The sequence below is a fragment of the Lycorma delicatula genome, chromosome 1, assembly GCF_047948215.1.
Source record: "Lycorma delicatula isolate Av1 chromosome 1, ASM4794821v1, whole genome shotgun sequence".
Lineage (NCBI taxonomy): Eukaryota > Metazoa > Arthropoda > Insecta > Hemiptera > Fulgoridae > Lycorma > Lycorma delicatula.
Genome location: NC_134455.1, coordinates 308,500,420 through 308,522,999, shown reverse-complemented (window position 1 = coordinate 308,522,999; position 22,580 = coordinate 308,500,420). Strand labels below are relative to the sequence as shown.

The window sequence follows — 22,580 nt, the reverse complement described above, 5'->3', positions numbered from 1 at the left end:
TTTTTTTGGAGTTTTTTATTATTAATTTCTGTTGCTTGCAAGCTTATGGTTATGTACCTTAGCTAGAGACAAACGTAGTCAAGTAAGTAGAGACAAGCATAGTAAGTAAGAGTTTGTAAACATTGCTGATTTATCACTTTTATCTTTCCATATTGATGATTCAAATGTACATTTTACTTGCTCAGTAATTAAGCAGACAGACATTTTTAGTGAAGGAGACTCTTAATGCAGGCAAGTGAAGCCTTTGTAATTGTTAGTTGGCAATGTTGTGCTGTTTGATTAATATTTATGTAAATATAACCTCTAAAGTCTAAGTTACATGGTGTGTCCAAAGAAAGTACTTTTGAAGAACAGCATTCTGTGATCCGATTTTTACTTTCAGAAAGTGTGCAACTGTCAGAAATATTCTCTTGGCTGAACAAAGAATATGTAGTAGTAACAAAGAATAGTAGTAACAAAGAATAGTAGTTGCATTAACTGTGCATGTTTTTATGTGTGGGTAGAAAAGTTTAAAAGTGGCTACAAAAGCGTGCCTGATGAGCACCGCTTCATGCATCTGGTAACAGTGTCGACCTTGGCATTAGATTCTCGTATTGATTCACTTATCCAAAAAACTGCCAAATTACAGCTGATGTCGAGTAAGTGTTAGCACAACTTAACCTGAACATTCAAAACAAACTGAACTACCACTGTAAGATGTGTGCAAGGTGGGTCCCTATGGAGTTTACTGTTCATCACAAAGCCGAGAGATTTCGTATTTGCACTGAACTCAAAAATCATTTCAATAACACGCATTTTTGAACAGGATTTTACCTCTGATGAAACTTTGATACATCATTTTGGGATGGAGTCCAAGCATCAAAGCATATAGTGGAAACACCCTGAATCGCCTGCCTGTAAGAAAATCAAAATGCAATATGGCTGGTCATGTTAACCATCTTTTGGAGTGCCCATGGTCCGATTTTGTGTGATTATTTGGAGAAGCAATGCACTATCAACATCCTACACTACTCAGCCATGATTGAGAACAAAGTCAAGCCCACGTTGAAGAGGAAATGTTCGAGATGACAGAGGAACCGTGCTTCTTCAAGACAATGCTCGACCTCATGGAATGGAATGCAAAGTTGGCAGGAGTCTATTACTCCCTACTTTATCGCAGAACCTGGACAGAGTCCCTTGCTGCTGGATCTTTCTAATCGGGCTTGTTTTTTTAAAGTGTTAATTTTTAATCTCGGATCTAATTTTTCAATTTTTGTCTATTATTATTTTAGTAAATTTAAGACGGATTTAATTGCATTCCAATCCGTTGTTGAACCAGCGTTATCGAACCCATTTCATGGGCCGCCCGCGGAAGGCTAGGCTTATAAAGCCTGTCCTCCCGACGTAATTCCCCTTCAGACCGTCCACTGAAGTCCTTTCGGTGCTAACTCTTTAATAGGCTAGCAGGAATACGCCACAACGGGGCACTAGCTATAAGGAGGGAGCAATGCGTCCCCTTTTCCGGAGGAGTCGCAATTGCTGGGTTATTTTGTGTGATTGTAAGTTTTGAAATAGGAGAGGTTGTGTAGAAGCTCTTCATCCGCTTCTGGTATGGCTGCCCTTCAGGACGCCTCGATCTCATATGGCACAACTGACGCTGGAAACTATTGGCAAAGTGGGTTGGGAGCCCTTATCTCATCCTCCTTACAGCCCTGACCTTGCCCCTTTGGATTTTTGTCTGTTTGTTTGCAATGCAAACAGAAGCTTTGCATGGCATCAAGTTCAACAACAATGAAGAGGTAAAGAAAAAGGTACAACACTGGCTTCAAAATAAGGTAAAGAATTCTTTGCTGAGGGGATAAAAAGACTCATAAAAAGATAGGACAAGTGCAGAGAAGTTGGTAGAGTTTATGTAAAAAAAATAGACAAAAAGATTGTATTTATTTAATAAACCATTTTTGTGTACAGCTATTTGTCTTTAGTTATTGATTGACTCTTCTATATATTGGATGGTGTGAGCTTATCATTAAAATATACATTGTTAATTGTATGGAAGATTAGTTTATTTTATATTCAAATATTTTCCTCTGTTGTAAATGATTTAAGGAGATATACCAGATACATTCATGAAATTAGTTCGGGGTCAGTCCATTTTAGTGTCCCAAAAAAAACAAGCTAGTTGCTTGACCAATTCAAAAAAAAATTGAAACTACACACTTGTTTCCTACATATTTCAGAACCTCAAAACTATTTTATTTTTTATTTAAGCAGTTTGTCTGTGGTGGCCATTTTTGTTATGGTGCACACACCTATTTTTATGATTGTAAAGGTTTATGAAAAAAAATCATAACTAAAAACCTATTGGTCCTGGAAGGATGAAACAAAAAGAGATTTATTCATATTTTCTCAAGGTAAAAGATTGATCCAGTGGTTTATTACTTATCTCTCTTCTTTCTTTTAGAAAATTACCAATAAAGTTGAACATGAAAAACTGTGAAATTTAACTTTTGGTAATTTTTTTCAAGAGGCAGGGATGGCATACACAGTTTGAAATATTTTTTTTTATATGTAGGTATTATGTTAGTAGTTTTACCATAAATAATATTAATGGTGATATACTTGCCCCTAGATTTTTATGAATTTTTGAAAATTTTTTTTTTTTAATTCAAATTTTGCCTTCAAATAACTATTATTTGAAGCCAAGTGATAAAAATCTCAAATTTGCACATCTTAGCGTTTTTGTAGGTGTTTATGGAAAATAAAAAAGTTTCTTTTGTATTGTACTAATAAAAAGGTTTCTTTTATATTGCACTAATAAAAAAGTTATAACCTCTCAAAAATCATGAAAAACCTGTTAAAAGCAATACCATTTTGACTCACTAAATAAGTGCTCCACGGGGGTTTCCTGTCTTCTTTGCACTTTACATTTTTTATATTTAGATCCTATGTTGTTGAAGTTGATGTTTTCACCTACTTCTTTTTTCAAGAATTCATTTTTATTTTTATATTGGTTTATTTTTGTAAACACTCAAAGAAAAAATAAATTGTAGAAAATTTTAATTACTCTTCAATAAATAGCCTGTTTTTGTAGCAATGAAATTTTTTATTTAGTGTGGTTAACCAACCGCTGTAATCTCTTCTGATAATTCTCTTGAAATTGTGTGAGAATGACGTCACTGTAGTTAGGTCAAGGATGTCAATTTCTCAGGACTTTGCGGATCAGTACCCACACTTTGTCTTGTTGATACTTTTGAAATGATGTACATGGTCCAGCTGGGTGGAAAAATGAACCTGCGTGTCATTTTCAAGGTTAATATTTACCACTTCTCCTATCCACCACTGATCCGTCATATACACAAGCAATAGAGTCTTTTACCTTAAGTGAAAGTGGTACAATACTTGACTCAGGATGGTCTATGTAGTCCTTAGAGTCTGAAATTAAGTAACATCTTACAATGCCTTCTAACACAGGAACATACTTGTGGTAGCTTCTAGTACCAAAAACTATCACAGCAGTCAAAACAGTTTTTTAGAGTTTCTGAAATTTTAGCTGTCATGTGATTTAATCAAAAAATACTGATGTTTTTTCAGCTTGTGATTACAAAATGAATACATTTCATCAATGTTTAGCATCTTGATTATTTAATGGCCTTTGCCTTTGCCACATCTCGTTTTGTTGTTCCTCTCACACCATCACAGGCGTTATTCCCATGGGATGATCCAAAGAAGTGCCATTTGGCTTCAAGATCAAAGTCTTTTTTGTGACTGCACAAATTAGCAAACTTTTTTTTAAATTTTTATACTGACTTGAAGCATCAACAGTAAAATAGATGAGTTTTTTAATATTCTGATGTACTTCCTTGATTTGGTCTGTTAAAAGTTTTTGAAAGCAATAAAATGTTGCTGTATCGTGCTTCAAGTGATCACTTACAATACAGATACTTTTGTGTTATAATAATCATTTTCCTTGAAATAGAACACAAAAGGGTGAACTGTGGCTTGCCTGTTGACCCAATGGAGGCTTTGCATCTAATCTTGAACAAGAAATGAAAAATGTTCTGCAAAGTCTGCCAACACCAAACATTCTTCTTCACCTAATTCTGATTTTTTTCTTCTTGAAAAACTGAGCTTGAAATTTTGATATGAAATGGTGAGTTTTAATTTTGTCAATTTTTCCACTAATGATTCGAAAAACTCATCTTTGGTCTGAAGAACAGTAATCATCTCTGCCCTATCAGCTGCTACTCACTCTTTGTACATTATTCTATCTGGCAACATATAATACTCTTCAAAAAAGTTGAGCATGTCTACCAATGCCTGCTTACCTGGACATTTGGCGCACATATTCATCATACAGCTGTCACAAAGATGTGTAGTAAGTCCTTATAATCAACATAAGTTTGGGATCATCTATCATGAATTTGATCTTCTGGTGATGAGGGCAGTCACAAGCTGTACGAGTCCCGAATGCACTAGCTAGGATACACCATTTTGGACAGAGTTCGCAGAACTTTGATCTTCCAATTTTTTCCTCAGGGTTTTCACTTTTTAAAGGATACATACAATTCATTTATGTTTATCAGAACAAGACACTTTTTTTATGCACTTTGACACCATCATGTTGATAGCCTGCTATTATTGTCATCTTCATAAAATAACACAACTTCTTTAACTGTGTCGTTACTAATTCTTGTTTTATGTTTTTTACCTAACTTCAGTAGAATGCCTTGCTCATTAAGTAATTCTCTAGTAAGTCTACCCAAATGCTCATGCACATTGAACTCTGATTATATTAGATCTGGTCCAAGATTGAGGAAGTAAACTGATACTAATCAGTAAATAAACCACTGGACCTTATTTATTTTAAATTTTAATGCTGATGGCCTTTAATCCATGCTTAATTTTTTTCAATTTTGTTGGCAGCAATATATTCAAAATGCTACAAGCAGCATCCAATTATTCAGTATTGCCCTTGGTCTTGGTCTCGTATAGTTCTTTGTTCTTTGTTCAAAAAATACTTTTGAAACAGTTAACACAAAGAGACTCTGTGTCCAAGAACTAAACTGTTTTCCAGGAACTAAATTTAAGTTTAGAAAAATGTATTCTTTAAGAGCTTGCTCTCTAATGTTATTTGTAAGTTTTTCTTTACTGTTTTTTATGAGTTCCTCAAAGGGTCACAACAGAACTGTCCATACAGGTGACTGAATTTTGACAAAAACGTTTTTTTCATAATTTTTACAAACACTACTGACATCTGAATTAACATGTAAAAAAAATAAGTTGTTTGTTTTCATCCCTAAATTCATAAATTTTAATGAATTCTTTTGACACTGTACCATACACTGTTTAATGACACTTTTCATTCACATAAATTCCTATGGAATGTTCTTCCAAGGTTTATGTGAAATTACTTAAAAATAATGTAAAAATTTAACTGATTTTAAAATTTGCAAATATAATTATTTATACTTCCAAACACAGGATGAAATTTGAGACACTCCGTAAAGATGTGAACCACTGACTAATGTCAGACTGACAAGTCTGAAACTGCAAGCTAAATGATGCAACAAGCATAAATGAGCATGTTACAGCATGAATTTTCCTGGAAATGAAGTGCCTGTTATAACATGAGCACTGTAGTTGAATGGTTGAAACAAGTCTATTTCAACTATAGTAATAAGTATAAAAATAGAATGGCAAGAAGACAAGAAACCCCCTTGAAGCACATATTTAGTAAGTCAAAACGATATCACTTTTAACAGGGTTTTCATGATTTTTGAGAGGTTATAACATTTTTATTAGTACAGTATACAAACTTTTTTATTTACCATAAAAATCTGCAAAAACATTAAGTTATGCAAATTTGAGATTTTTTTCAGCAGCCCCATCAGAGTTATTTGAAGCCAAAATTGAATTAAAAAAAATAATTAGTTTTAAAAAATTCATAAAAGTTTAGGGGTAAGTATCACCTTTAATATTATTTATGGTAAAACTACTAACATATATAAAAAATATAATTCAACTGTATATGCCATCCCTGCCTCTTGAAAAAAATTACTAAAAGTTAAATTTCATAGTTTTTCATGTTCAACTTTATTGGTAACTTTCTCATAGAAAAAAGAGAGATAAGTAAATAAACCACTGGACCAATCTTTTACCTTGAGAAAATATGAACAAATTGCTTTTTGTTTCGTCTTTCCAGGATCAATAATTTTTTAGTTATAATTTTTTCTATAAACCTTACAATCACAAAAATAGTTGTGCGCATCGTAACAAAAATTACTGCCATAGGTAAACTGCTTAAATAAAAAGTTTAAAAAAATAAATAGTTTTAAGGTCCTGAAACATGTAGGAAACAAGTGTATGGTTTCAATTTTTTATGAATTGGTCAAGCAACCACCCTTGGGTCACTTCAAATGGATTAACCCATTGACATGTTGAAGAATTTTAATGATACACAAAAAATTATGCTAATCGTATATTTTATGTGAAATAACTTGTATTCACTAGTATTAAAGGTTTTTGATAAAACATTACCACCCCATCTCAGCTTGTGACCATATACAATGTGGTATGTTCAGCACGTTCGAAAATGTTCAGTTTGTAGTGATACTGACTAAACAGGGATTGCAGTTGTTTTTTAAACCTAAGTAATATTCTCATGCACAACAGAGCATAAGTTCTCTGTTCAACCATAAACATTTGCTGTGTTTCTTGTACCTGTTTCAACTTGTGTGTGTGTGTGTGTGTGTTTCTACCTGTTTGTATTTGTTTCTTTGTCCAACATTATCATCATGAGTTTGGGTTTGTTTTCATAAATAAGATTTTCAGGACTTCACTCATAATTCTGTCCCTTTGGATTAGTATATAGTTGTGTTTTGTATAGTTCTGTTTTTTTTTAGTATTATCAGAATCAGTTTGTCCAGCCCCAAATTTAGTTAGGTCATGAACAAGACATGATTGTATGTATCAACCTGGAAATTCTTTATAGTTATGAATTGGTGAAATACATTGTATGTAGAACTGTTCTGGATAGGATTTCATTTCATTTCAGTCCAGTTGGGTTATGACAAAGGTTTGACCTTATTGCAAGCCATAGTACACTTTTTTGTTTTCTATAAGTCTTTTATAACTGTGTTAACTAATTAGACTGTAAAAAAATTACCATATTTTTTTATGTATGCTAGAAAATAACTACAAAGTTGACAATCTTTGAACAAGAATGATAAGCAGTGATGAAGTATATAGTTGACTGTTGGTAGTTTTGAAATATTAAATTTAGTTTTGTATCTTTTTGACAGGAAAAACGATCTGATCGTGAAGTTCAGAGATTGTTTGAAATATTAGAAAAAGTTTCAGAAGTACGAGACTCAAAAATTGATAGAATTAAAAGTGCTACTAATTCTTTGCCAGATTTACAAACTCAAATAGATCTTGCTGTGAGCCGGTGTGAGACAATCATTCAAAATCAAAACAAATATAATTCTGTAAGAAATCAGTTTCATTAATTTAGATTATGGGTTGTTTGATGTCACTTAATTCAATTTTATGTTTTTCAGATACAATTATGTTTTAATAATTATGTGTATGTGTAAGTTCATAACCATTCTCCAAGCAAATGGAATAAAATAAGTTAATGGAAAATAATGTTAGATATGCATCTTAATTGCACTTATTCTAGAATAATATGACTTTCAATTATTTTCTGGTGCCTAAATCACAGCAAATCATTGATCAGCAAGAAGTACTTAATTCATAGACCAAATATGAGCTAACGCGCACATTCCTTAGACATTAATAGAAGGAATAATTCAGTCATGAGCGAGTTGCTGAAAGGCTTGACCAAAGCTCTAGGTGGATCGTCAGAAATTGAAAAAGGTTTTACAAAAACTGCTAGACTAAATTCAATGAAGGATACTCATAAAATCTCTTATTGGAGAGCAAAGCAATTTCTGAAGGTAACATTGATAAATGGCATATAAACAATCTGTATGTTGCTGTGGAAGTTTCATTGACATGGTTAACACATGTCTCAAAAAATTGCTGGCAGATGTTGTAATTAAATAAATAGATCTTTTATTCTGACTGGACACAATAATACATTATTTAGATCACATCTACATGGATTTGTATGTTACTGCCTTGAAGCAGTTGAGCAGGCTTAAATCACTTCCACATATTACCAAACCTATGAAATGAGCATTAAATATTGGGAATTGATATGGTCTTGTAAATATTTCCAAAACTTAGACAAAGATTTCATACATCTTATGTCAGGTTATGAATTGTTTGTGTTAACAGTTCAGAAACCAGACATAAATTGGTAGGAGCTGGGTGCTCTCTTAAAACAACATTTTGGACTGTGAACATTACTTGGAAATTCTTAAGAAACAGGCATACATTAAATTTTTTTTACTTACAGCGAAGTAAATAATGTAGATTGTCGAAGAGACTTAATTCATGGATGGTGGCTATTTCCAGAATATTGTTTGCAAGGATATGTAATTCAGTGTGTACAATATGTCAGTAATACTATGGATCCAAAAGACATTTGTTTGCTTCATGTAGAAGTATGGTAGTGACATCTTTGGAAATTCTAAATGATCTAAATTCAGCCGAGATCTTTGGAACTGTTTCCAAGAATATTGTTATGTCTGATGAGTATGGAATATGACATTAACCATTATTTTTTAGACATTCTTAAAGGGCATCCTAAATCATCCTGACATGACTCTGACAGAGAGACCTTTTTGAACATTTATTCTAACCTAGAAGAAAACATATTTCAGGAAGTTTGTAATGAATACACCTCATACTAATGCATGTATGAAGTGTTATCTAAAATCTAACTCAAAAGTTTTATCAACATTGTCTTTTATTTCATTTACAGATCCTTGGACAAAGACAGGGTATGGTTAACATAATGTACATTCTAAGAAAAATGTCATTAAAAACGGCCCTTGTATTTAATTACTGCTTCTTTTCCAAAAACAGTTGAATGATCAAAATGAAGACATGAATAACCTATTATTCCTGTAAACTAGAAGTAATAATCTTTCTTTTATCACCTGTTTCTGCCAATAAAGCATTTAAAAGTATTTTTTCTATCAACTACAAAGATCTCCAAAATAAGAAATCCCACAGAAATTTGCAGGTTATAATGCACATTTTTTCTGTATTTCATTCAGGTTCTATCCAAATATTATGGTTTTTTAAGGACAGGTCATTTTAAAAAAGACAATTAAATTTTAGCTCATAGTAAACATTTTTACATCAATATCATCCGTAAATATTCAAGTATTTCTATTTGAAGTATTTAAAGAAATTTACAATGAGGTTATACTTCATTTATTATAATTTCAAATTTTTATTCATAATGGTTGTTAATTTTAAAATGTAATTTAACTGAATATAATTATCTTCAGTTTCCAGTATTAGCTAATAACTTTTTTTTTAGATATATGAATAATAATGAATTGTAGGAAAAATATTATGAATAAATAAAAAAAAAATATAAATGTCAATTAGTTATTATTTAATTATTTATAAGAACGATCAGCAGGTGTTTTTTGACATTGTATTCTTGTTTTCCACTTTTTATATCTCTGCACAAAAAATGTGTTTGTATTTTAATTAGAAATTATTCTTATTCTGAGTGATAAGTTCTCTTTAAAATGTAACAATATTTTCCTTTAATTATGAGTTTTTAATTGTGTTATTGTATTTACTGACTGTTTATCTGTGTTTGTTCACAAGTCATTACAGCTGTAATTTATTACTGCTTTGTTTAAGTAATGAAAATTTAAGTTTGTTAAAGTGAACAGTTTGTGGAGGGTATTTGTTTTACTTAGTGTTTTAATAGCATGTTTATAACTACATGATTTAATTGCAGTAAGAAGTTATTGTATTTTATTTGATGTTATGGTTTGATCATCTTTTTATATTAAACATGTTTGTTGATGTTATTTTTATCATATCTTCATGTCCTCTGTTACTAAATTAATTTTCATCTAAAGCATCATTTGATTTTCATTCTATAAATTTTTTTTTATTTCTTAGAATGAGTATGTTTTCATTAGAGTATACTAGTTGTTCTCTAATTCAGTTCTATTTCATGATAAATCTATCTGATTCATTTATTATTATGTTTTGTTTATTTTATAACATTTGCAAGTAGCCAAGTTGGGTCAAGCCCGTACTCCAGCGACTTTTCATCAGTTACAAAATGTAATGTTTACATCAAATTTGACAGTAATAAATATAAAAAAGGTAATTTCAACACTATAGATATAAACAGTAAAAATTAACAGGAATATGTTTCATTAAAATCATTTAAATATAATCGTTAAAACATGATTAGAAATTCCTATACAATAAACTTGTTTGAAATACCCATCTTAAGCTTATTACTAATTTAAATAATCTAGCAAGTGACCATAAAATCCAATGGCTGTATAAAAGGTAAACCCTCGTAAACTGATTTTCTGTGTAAATCAAATAATTATGCAAGACTTTATTGCTTTTGTTGGGGGTGTTAAGAAGCTTATCACAAAATTTTGATGATTACAAAAGAATGCACAAGATAGCATAAATAAGAGGTAGAATTAGTATACTTTATTTTTTGTAAGTAAAAAGTTTGCTGCATGAAAATTTTCCCCAAAATGTGATACTATGTATTAAAAAAATAATCCATAATAAATCATTAAATCTTTTTGTATTACTAATAAACCATGTTCATTCAAAATTAAGGTTCAATCTAATCTGACCAAACCTGAAAACATGACATGTCTTTGTTTTAGGATCTATTATATTATTTAAGTAAAAGCCCTTCACCGTACAAAGAAAAAATTACCCTTCATTGTTAATATTCATCTTTCCGTGAAAATTGCTGCTTCAGTTTTAGGTTTTCTGATATTAAAATTGTATAGATTATCAAATTTACATTCACTCATCTGGATGGTAACATATTGATTATGTGCAACAAAAGATCTAAAACTAATGTTATAGAATGCCATTTGGTATATCTTAAAGAAGTAGTTGTATAATTATTAAACACTGTAGTAACAATAAGAAAGATAAAAAAGCTGCCTAAAGAAATTCTTTAGTGGTTCTTGTACTCAGAAATGTCCAGTAAATACTTTTAAAGAAAATATCAACAGCAAATAATAAGTAGTCTTGTCAGTGTAAAGACTACTTTTAATTATAAAAATCAGGACCCATTATTTTTCTAGAACAAATTAATTACTTAGTACCTGACAATCAGAATTTAAGTACTCAATTAGTTGATGAAACACAACTTGTTTTTATAAGCAGTTCAGGATTTCATTTGTTATACAGATGTAAAAGCATCTGTATTTAATTAAAACAGTACTTACTGGTATAAAAAAGAAAGGTTTTTGAGAATATTTTTTCAGTAACATCCTGCTATCACTTTAAAAATTTATTTTTACTCACATTTATGTTTCAGCATACTACTTTTAATCTAATTATTGAATGTTTGCCTGCTACATCATCATTGTCTGATGTTCTCCGTGCGGCAGTTTCCACTGCTGTCTCCATCCATTTTTTCTAAGTCCTCCTTCATTCCCTTGCAGTTCATTTCATCTCAATCTATTAACTTCTTTCATCAACTTCATTTCATCTCAATCTATTAACTTTACCTTATTCTTTCTCACTTCCTTTCTCCTTCTGCAGGTATTTCCAAAGCAGTTGTAAAGATACCAATTCCTCAAAACACATTTTCTTACCAGTTTCCTTTTCTTTTGTACTTTTCCCATATAAATCCACTTTCTTCTCTAATCCATTTCATTATTTCCTCATTCCTCACTTTATCTGTTCTGTCTTACTTTCTACATCCTACTCCATATCCACATCTCAAAAACATTAATCTAGTCCCTCCCCCTCTTCCTCATTGTCCACACATCACCTCCATAAAAGACACTCCATGCATAGCACTTGTATAACTTCTTCCTTAACTTTTAAGTCCAGACTTTTACTACATAGTAATTTCTTCCTACTGAAGGCTTCCTCTGTCATCTCTCCATTTATTTCCATTGTGGCTCTTCCATTCCTCTGTCACCATATGCTCCCCCAATATCTACAATTTTTTACTTTTTCTATTCTTCCTTCACTTGCCCTTACCACTAAATCCTCTTTTGTATTTACTTCCATTACTTCAGTTTTTCCATTATTTTATTTTCATTCCTTTCTCTGGGACTGTTAACAATCTTTGAAGTGTGTGTATACCATCAGCTAAAATTACCATAACAACAAACCTTATTTTACGTCAACTTATACTTGTTCCTTCTTCTCTTTCTTCTAATATATTCAATGTAAATTTTTACAGTGTAGATTAAAGGCAGGCAGCATCCTTAACTACTAACACCTTGACCTAGACTTATCTAGTCCATCATATTATTTACTTTAATTGCTGCTATTGTTTTTTTCAAGCACAATTATTTAATTTACCATCATTCTGCTAAGAAAGAACATCTTTTCTGCCATTTGACTCCATCAAATCCCTTCCCTAATCTATAAATACAGACTCATTCCTCTTCCCCTTTCTAAGTAACTCTCTCCAACCATACTAATCTAAAGACATTTCTGGTTCCTTTCTCTTTCCTAAAGACAAACTGTTTTTTCCTGCATTCTCTTTCATTATTCTTATCTACCTTAGATTTAGGATTCTTAAATATTTTAGCAGCATGGGTTATTTTAAATTTAATCTACAGACCATTCTCCCATGCAGCATATCTGTTACATAATTCAACTATTTCTTCCTGTTCTTCCTACTTTAAACATTTATAAAATTTATATAATCTACTCCAGTCTATTTTTATTCTTCATCTCTTTATTTGCTTTCTTGCTTTGCATTTTATTATCAATGATCCTTTATCATCCTCATCCGCTACCTCCCATTCCTTTTCTATTTTTATTTCCACAGGTTCTCTCCTTTCTTACACAGGACCTCCACATATTCCTCTCATCTTTCTGTTGCTTCTTTCTCATGCAACATTTTTACTTCTTTAGAACATTTAACAGAAGCCAGCATTATAATGTAGTGCAAGAAATTATTAGAACTTTTACAGTGGTTTTCTGTGTTCTACTACCATTGACTTTCTGAAGAAGTTCCTGTGCTTTTGGAAGCCAACCTCCAGAGCATTAGAGTGTCCTGTATTCACAACTGCTTTTCCATGTAGTAAGGAGGTCATTAGCACTTGTGATAGGAGAACTCCTTATACTGGTAGTAATTTGATCCCTTCATTCATTAGCATCTTGTATATATTAGCAATTGTTATTATATATAATCTTAGCCAAACTGGAATTAAATTCTCTAAATACTATAAAATTATAATGATAAAATGTATTTGGTCAAGGCAGTCAACTTACAGCCAAAATAGTAATAGTTGATTTTTTTGCAGTTACGAGTCAAATTTGGTTCTACTCAGTCAGCTAAACCAATAGAATTATTATTATTGGTAAACCAATTATAATTATTAATAAAAATAATGATTATAATTGTTAACTTAAATTTAATATTTATTTTATTTTTTTTAATTAATTTTAACTTTATTGCATTAAATATTGAAGGTTTGCTGAATAATAAAGTTTTTAATAAATTTTATCAAAGTAAAATTTGTTTATGCACGGGTGTTTGTCCACAACCTTAATTTTTTGTAGTTTAATACCATTACTTTTATTTGATAATGCATTGTCCAAATAATGAATTCACCCAATCATTAAAGTTTAAGGAAGATCTTACTTTATAATGAATTGAAGAATTCATTTTCAGTTTTACATCTTATCAGTTCTTTCATAAAAAATAAGTTTTTTTTAAATTACATAAGTCAAGATAATATAACAAAAATTTTAATTTTAAATAATCATGTTACTTTTTTTTTGTTTACATTTAACATTTTTTATCTTAACTCATGTGGTTTAAAAATTTAATTTTATTTATGAAAGAATTGGTGATGAAAATACATTTGAAACTCATTTGTCAAACAAAACAAGAAGAATGATTTATTAAGGTAAGAATGTATAATTTATATTACTTACATATACAAACACTTGAAACAAAGTACAGTATAAATTAAAAACAAAACTTTTAGTAAAAATTAAATACAAATATTTTGAAAAAGCAATAAGAGAGCCAATAACAAATATTACTCATACACATGAACAGCTGTTGAAGATAAATAATAATACAAAACCAGAAAGAAATACAAAAAGATTAAAACATGGTGTTTAAAAAATATTAATAATTTATAAATATCCATTGGTGTTCTTTTATCTCTTAAATTAATTTTTGGTACCAAGAAAAATATTTTTATATTTATTATTTTTTCTAATGTGTATGTTACAATCTAATCTGTTCAACTAGTGTACAGCAAGCAACCCTTCATGACACAATGAGATGAGCATGATAAATATGACATGTGAATGAGGTGTAGTCTGTAGAGATTCAGGTCAACCATTCCTGAGATGTGGTGGTTAATTGAACCCCAACCACCAAAGTACATTGGTATCCCCACTGATTAGTATTCAAATCTGTATAAAAGCAAATTATTTGATCTTTCAAATAATTTTCACCACTATCACCAACTATAAAAATATATATGTGAATAAAAAATCAATATAAATAAATACAAATCACCTGTTATAAAAAGCCGTTGGTGAAGTGTAGAAAGACAACTCAGCATACTTGGCAAAGATTTAGGTAGCTAATTTCTTTTCCATTAGAACATGCTCTTCGTTAAAATAAAATTAAATTAGCAATTAACTTATTTAACAATTGATGCATTAGATGAAAAAAATATATATTTCATAATAGCAGTGTTGGGTACTGCCAGCTGATTAGTCAAATGTTACAAAATTACTTCATACATGCAATGGAATTAACATCTTGCCATATACTGACTGCTATGAATAATCATATAGTGGATAGTCAGCCTAAAGGGTTTTATAGTTCATTTAGATAGTTTCATACAGTGTATCTTTCAGAAGGGTGGTTTCCCTTATAGAAGCCATTATATCTTGTTTGGCTGTATAGAATTTGGAAGAAAAGCACACATTTTTGAGTTCTTCCACAAAAGTTGGGGTTAGATCATTATCCTGGATAAAAATACCTTTATTCTGACGATCACATGAATGTGCAATGCTTGTCTTGCTGTTTAAATGGGAGTCATGAGTTATTCTTTACAGGCAATGTTTGTTTTGATTACTGTCCCTCTGTGGATAGTTGTTACTTTTCATTGGATGCTTATTATGCGAGACTTTTGAGATACTGTGCCTTAGCATTTGTGTTTTGGGATAGGGCTCTTCTACTGACCTAATCATAATTTTCCATCCTGTTGAGTGGCTGTACAAATAATCCAATACAGTGCTAAGGTACTTATTAAAAAAAAAAAAACAAATTTAAATTTTTTTAAATTATTTAATAGTTTTATCAGTGATATTGTTTTAATCATTCAGAATTCTAAATTTGAGGTACTTAACATTACATTGTTGTTAATGAAACAAGAACCAATTAGGTTTTATGAAATAATTACTCATTTTTATTGCTTCACTATTTGTATTGTAAAATTTTGTGTATATTGTTCTGATCTCTAGCAGTTTTAGTGATTCAATGTTAATATATTTAATCAATAATCAAATATACATTTTTATTTTGATCAATAGGGTATAACTTTATCATGTCAGAGCACATGTTTTTAATGCCAAAAGCATTTATGAAGTGTACATGCTTCCTATATAAGGTACTTACGTGTGTAGAATAACTATATTAGAATTTATTTTAGCTGCAGCATCTACTGTTAGGATTGTGCAGTAATTGGTGCCATAACGTAAGAAAAAAGTTAACAGAAATTGATTAAAATCATAAAGTTTAGATTAAATCCTTATTTGTTTTTGAATCTGGATTCTAAAAATCCCTGAGCAGTTGTCATAAAACTCAGTGATAAACAGTAACTGTTAAATAAACTGGCAGATAGTCTTCATTTTAAAATTGTATTTTTTTCTTTAGATATATTTGACAATGGTATTGTATTTTTAACTTTACTTTGTAATTATCATTGAACTGATAAATTTGTCTTTTTCATATAACTGTACAGCTGAGATACTTGTTTGAGTTCATTTTGAATAATAATAGATTTGAAATTACAAGATTTCTTAATAACAGCACTACTTATTAAATACTCGTTTCCTTACAACTTAATCATTTAACACTATTTAATGTTGGTTTTCTGATTGTTTCTTTGTTTACAGGATTTAGCATTAGAAGCAAAACGAGAAATAAGAAAAGCAGAATGGGAGGCCTTTCTCATCGATATAGATGAAAAGTATAAAAAGGTTGATTTAACATTTGGAGAGAAAGAGAAAGAATTAAGAGAATTCTATAAAGATCTTGAAAGGAAGTTGCACATCAACTCAGACTAAGTAATTAGTTTTGCAGTTGTGGTTTGTTTTATTTTTGTGTTAAAGAAAAAAATAATAATACATTTTTAAAATGTTAGGCTCAATTGAAGATCCTGAGATTAAATTGTCTCTAAAAAAAGATAAATTATGTTTACTACAAGAGCAGCTCGGCAACCAGTTGCCAGAAAAGTTTAATGAAAAGATTTGTCTTGCCGATTTGGAATGGTTAAGAACCCAGAGTACCCTTGCAACACCCTTACATGAACTTTTAATCGGTTGTGATGTTATCTTACCTCAGCCTATTGAGATACCTAGGAATAGTGAATTGGAAGCTCGAATCCAGCGATTGAAGCTGGAACAGCAGGAGAGAGAATACAAGGCTATGACAAAGAATGTTGATAATGTACGAGTCAAGCAGCCTGAGGACACAATTGCTTATCAGAGTAATATATTACTTTTTTTTTTTTATTTTACACATAATTATTAGGAATAAGTGTTAATGATGAGTAATTTATACATTAAAATTACTGATTATTACTTTTTTACTATCGATATCTTCCAAAATGAGGTATTAACATCTGGATTCAACTGCTACCAGCATACAGAATTAACTTCTTTGTATGTTTTTGTCCTATTATTTTTTTTGTTTCTAAAATGTAATAAAGATGAGAATCAGCTTGCCTGAGTTTTACATAATTTCTAAATTAAAGTTTGTAATCTTTTTTATAAGTTTTATAAAATTCTTTTATAAAACTTATTTTGGAAAAAGAAAGGTTTCTTTTCATAAAAAGTTTTGGTAAGATGATGTTAGAAAGTTTTTTTAAACTAGGCATTGTTAAAAAAAAATAAATGAGTAATATTTAAACAACTTATTAATTAATTATATAGATGAGAATACTTTGTTATTGTTTTGTTTTACCACTGAATGCATAATCTTTAAGTTACTCAAAATCTAATTTGAGTCACAAGAAAGTGACATTAGTAGATTAGGAAACTGCTAGTGTTATATTACAATAGCCCACTTGTTAATCTATATCTCTTCAACTCCCTCTCCAGTTAAACTGACTGCCCCAACCCTGCAGTCTATGATCTTTAGTTTTATAAGAAGCAATTAAACATCAGTATTTATTGATTTAACGAAATATTAAATTAATTATGTTTAAAATATTTAAAATAAAACATTTACAGTGTACCATAACGTTACAATACAGCTGTAATGTGGAATAAAACTTCAACCTCTGAAATAAGTTATTGCTGAAGAGAGAATATTGCGGCAATGTTATGGATGAAACATAAAATTCTGATAATGTGATTAAAAAAATGCACATTTTCTGAATGATTAGTGTTAGTTAAGAATGACCTGAACAGATAGCATAGTGATGAGCGATGGCTATTAGAAAATGAGGTCATGAACAGTTTCAATAACATTTATTGAAGCTGTAACAGTTTAAAAAAAAGAAGATAAATCAGGAAGAAGAGATTGTAAAGGAGCAGATTGGAAATAGTAGTACAGCATTCTGAGGTAGAAGGAAGATTTCTCGCTGGAATACATCATAATCAAACACATTATGGTACCCTTAAACTTAAAAAGGAAATACACAGCAAGGGAAAGTTTTCAGTAGTAAAACAAAGATCATAATAATATTCTGCCACAAAAAAAATTGGAAATTTACTTAAATCGCCAGTTTAATTTGTTAGTATCTTTTATTTAGTTAAAGGTTACATTGTGAACAATAAGAGAAGTTGTTTAATTAATAATTGTACTTTTTTGTAAGTGCTAAGGTCTCAAGAACTGAGAGTTAATACAAGTTAAAATATTCTTTTATTAATTGGTTAAAATTAAACAAAATATTAGCTGATATTAAATTCTATAATAATACCTTAAACAACTGGTATCATTTAAACTCTGAGGAAGCTACTCGTACTTTGAACAGTTATTCATATGAAAATAATTAAACTAACTTTTCCCTTCATCAGCTTCTTGTCAGTCTGAGTTGGTTAATAGAGGATCTAATTAATACAATACATGGCCAATAAATTTAGCACTGAACTAACCTAGCTTTATTAAAATAAAATTTTTCTGGTTGTATCGCCTTTTTATTTTAAAAAAATCTGTTTTCTTTAGAATTAAATGAATTGTTTTATTACTGAAATAGTAAAACAACCCATTGAAAAGATACTCTATGGCCATGGCAAACATCAGTTTGTAATAGTCACCAGTAAGAAACACATTTCTTAGATAACTGTTATGTTAAAGTTTATCACATTCTTCTTGAATGCAGCAAATTAGACACATTAAATTTCAAAGCAGCCACATTAATGCCTCAACTATATGTTCACAATATAATTTTTTTATAAGTAAGAACTGTATTTTGTAAATTTGAGTTATGAATAATGAATTCTTTACATTAATTTTTAATTGCATCTTTCTATTTGAGTCTGCAACTTTTTCCATTCCTTGAAAGATTTAGGTCATATTTTGCTATTTCCTTTTAAGTTACCACTTAAAAAGATATTTTCTTTATTGACTAAATACTACAATGATTCAGGTATTGTTAACCTTCTGTTTGTTTACTCATAAAAATTTTATCAACTGAACATCATTTACCTCTGTTGCCATATATTTCAATGGTTAATTCTACCTATTGCAGTTTCCCCAATCTCCTTAAAACACACCATTGTAGCCTATCATTTATTTCTTATCCCTCAACTTTTATTGTCCTTGGACCTGTGAAACATTTCTCATCTTGCACAGTTTTCCTCATATTTGTCTAGTTGTTCTATATCTTGTACCTAAATCCTCCATCTCATGAGTAGTTGCATGCACGATTCTGTTGTTAACAATATTATTTGTTTTTGTTCTCCCTTAAGTAGTTCTTTGCAATATCATGTTAACTTAACCCTTTTTTTAAAATTCTGTTCCTTGAAGTGTTCTTGAATCTTCAGACCATCCAGTTCATCATTTTACTCAAGATCATTATGGATTTTATCTTCAACATCGGTAGAAAATCATTTTATTTCAACACTTTAAATCCTGAAACAGCTGATTGGTGCCCAATTGAATTTTCCTGCGCGATTGCAGATGACAATCAGTCTACTGTAAATTATTTCAACAGGTTTTATTGAAGTCCTGCCAGTCCAAATGTGTGTTGTTTTAAAATACTGTATTGTGTTGTATTGCAATTTTATGCTAAAATTATTCACATTAATTAATGGTCATCCATGTAGATCAATTTCTGTGTTGTAAATTGTCTATGTAAATGTTTAAGTCTATATACATTTAATAATATCCAATATATTGTTAATGTATACTGTATAATAATACAACAACTCAATGTATGTTTTACAATATTAATTATATAATTATAATTATTGTTTCACAATAGCTGTTCACGTTTTATTCTCTATGTCAATAATTAGCTTTAAATGACCATTGCATTCATTTCTTTCATTTGACATCAAAGTTAAATTTAAATTCAATCCTTAAATTCAGTGTAATCTTCAAATTTTTTATATTGTACTCGATAAAATTAGCCGAATTTGAGGTAGATAATGGAAATGCTAATAAATTTAGAAATTTACCAAATTAAGTTTTTGTAGGAAAGAGTTACATTTGGATTTTTATAACGCCCTGTAAAATTTTACCAAAAAATATTTGGAACCTCATTCTGAAACAGTGAAAAAGTTTTTTAAACTCTTAAAAATTATTCGTTTTATAGAAAAACTCTAGTAAAAAATGTTTATTTTTCAAAATTTCTGTTAATTTGTCAATTTTATGTTTGTCACATTCACTTCAATAAAAAATTGACCGGATAATGTTTTTAAAGAAATGTGCATTTTATCCCTTTTGCAAAAGTCTTTTGTAAGTTTTATTTATTTTTTGTACAAAAAAGTTTGTAACTTTTATATACTATTTTTGTTTACTTAAAAACTGAACCACATATAAAAATGCTTCCTGAAAAGGATAATTAATTGCTTTTTAATTAATTATAATAGATAATGAAAAGAAACAGGGTGGCGTACAAAATGATCCAACATATGTTTTGGCAATAATTGTTTAGGTTAGTAATTATTAATATGTTTTATGTTGGTAGAAGTGATAGCAATTAATGAATATTAGTTTCTTTTCTTTCCAAGTGCACTGTTTGTATATCGTTCCAAGATGGCTGACAAAGGAAGACTTGACTGTTGAACAGCGCGTAAAGACTGTGGTTTTTAAATGAAAGGAAAAGTGTGGTGCTTACACAAAGATGGTTTCATCCCTCTTTTCTAACTTTGTGGTCGTCCTCATTTAAACAATACATAGACTTTACAAAAAGTTTAATATTTGAGAGTAAGTGCAAACAGCCTGCCAATGTTGCCTCAACAGAATATGGAAACTGTCAGAACAGTGTTGGTGAGGAGCCCAGGCAAATCAACAAGAAACCAGCAACACGACGTGGGATTTCTAGGTGATCTGTGCAGCGAATTTTAAAAAACTGATTTGCATTTGTATCTGTAAAAAATAACAGTTTGCCTAAATTAATGGTTGACAACAAACATCAAAGAATGGTATTCACTGAATGGGCTGTGTACCAAGAAATATTGTTATGAGGCACATTTTCACCTGGACATTTTGCTAATAAGCAAAATGGGGGTTTTTGGGCTTCCAAAAATCCACACATGCTTCATGAAAATGTGCATTACAGCTCAAGATTACGGTACGGACCACTATCTCGTCATGGGGTAATAGGGCCATTCTTTTTTGGACAGTGAACAGATCTAATTTTGCTGCATTTTAAGCTGCTTAATAATTTTGTTCCCCAGCTTCTTGCAAAAGGATTTCGATTAGAAAACAAGTGGTCCCTGCAAGATGGAGCCAGACCACATACAGCTAATGTTGTTTTAGACTTTCTGCATGAAACGTTTAATGCAATGTCATTATAAACCGATTTCCTAATCATTTTCTGCATGGACAGAACTGGCCCTGAACAGTGTTTTTTTTCGGATTAAAGGAAAAGATTTTCTCTAAACATCCTCATGCAGCAACAGCTGATCATTGAGGCGTGCAATGAGGTAACTGAGATTATGTGTCATAGAGTTATTAACAACGTAGGAATTCATGTTGATGAAGTTGCTAGATATGATGGTGGTTATATTAAACATGTTAAAGGCAAAACATAATTTCCAGGTATACAGTAAATACATTAACAAAGCCAAATGTTGGATCATTCATGTGCCACTCTGTAGTTAACACAGAATTAGATATGAAAATTATATTAGAATATCCAATTAATACTGTTTGTGTAAGATGTTTCTTCACTATATGCACTCATATTTTATTATTCAGCTTGTCTCATTGCATTGTTTTCATAAATAATCCAGAATTCACTATTATTTTTTTCATAATGGCATTGTAGGATGAAATACATTTAACAGTGACTTATTGTATTTTTCAGTAAGGGGATTTTTGTAGTAATATTTCACTATCTCTTTGAACAGTGAATTTTTACCAGGTGTTATTAAATATACCTGGAAAATTATATTGATTGGTAAAAAAAAAAGAAAGTGTTTTACAGTATGTGTGTGTGTATATATATATATAAAAACTGGTACATATTGTATAACGCAGATTGCACCACTGAAAACATCAATACATGAGCATGCAGATTAAAGCAAAACTTCTTTTTTCTCATCTTCTTAATTTCTCCTATTCTGCTCATTAATATGTTTGCCTCGATCAATCTTTGTCATCCATATTATTACACAACTCAGCCCACTTTTTCATACCATGAGCGAGAGAAAGGAGTTTGAATCTCCTCCTCTCATTCTCTTTCTCCCTCTCCGTAACAGCTTTACATAACATTCATAAGAGTCAGAATATATAAAAACAAAGAAAAACTTGAAATCATCAACATACATTTACCATATAATTTACTAGTTTAGAGAAAATTTTACATAAAAACATTATTATCAATAATAATTTTAATACATAATTATTTTAATTACATTTGTATTATTATAATTTTTCTTTTAGTTCTTTCTGCTTTAAGATGAATGTCTAAGTTACGTTTTCATGTCACATTGGTGAGTCAATCATGGTTTTTAAATAGGATAATTAACATTTAATTATTAAATAATTAAAAATAAAAAACAAAATGAAATTATTAATTTAAAATCTTTTCCTTGACACTTTCAGATCCTTA

General features: G+C 30.1%; 1 protein-coding gene across 6 annotated transcripts in view; it reads left to right on the top strand.

Annotated features, from left to right (window-relative positions):
* Positions 1-22,580, top strand: part of LOC142333725 (biogenesis of lysosome-related organelles complex 1 subunit 5-like) — a 37,549-nt gene that overhangs the window by 12,162 nt on the left and 2,807 nt on the right. For 2 of the 6 annotated variants that reach the window (XM_075381195.1, XM_075381182.1), the window contains exons 3-4: positions 7,281-7,466; positions 16,246-16,416. In XM_075381195.1, the coding sequence (XP_075237310.1) occupies positions 7,281-7,466; positions 16,246-16,416 (357 nt within the window). Of the gene's footprint in view, positions 1-7,280; positions 7,467-16,245; positions 16,839-22,411; positions 22,462-22,580 lie in introns of those variants that run through there. The other 4 variants (XM_075381212.1, XM_075381205.1, XR_012758674.1 and 1 more) reach the window with 3 other exon arrangements.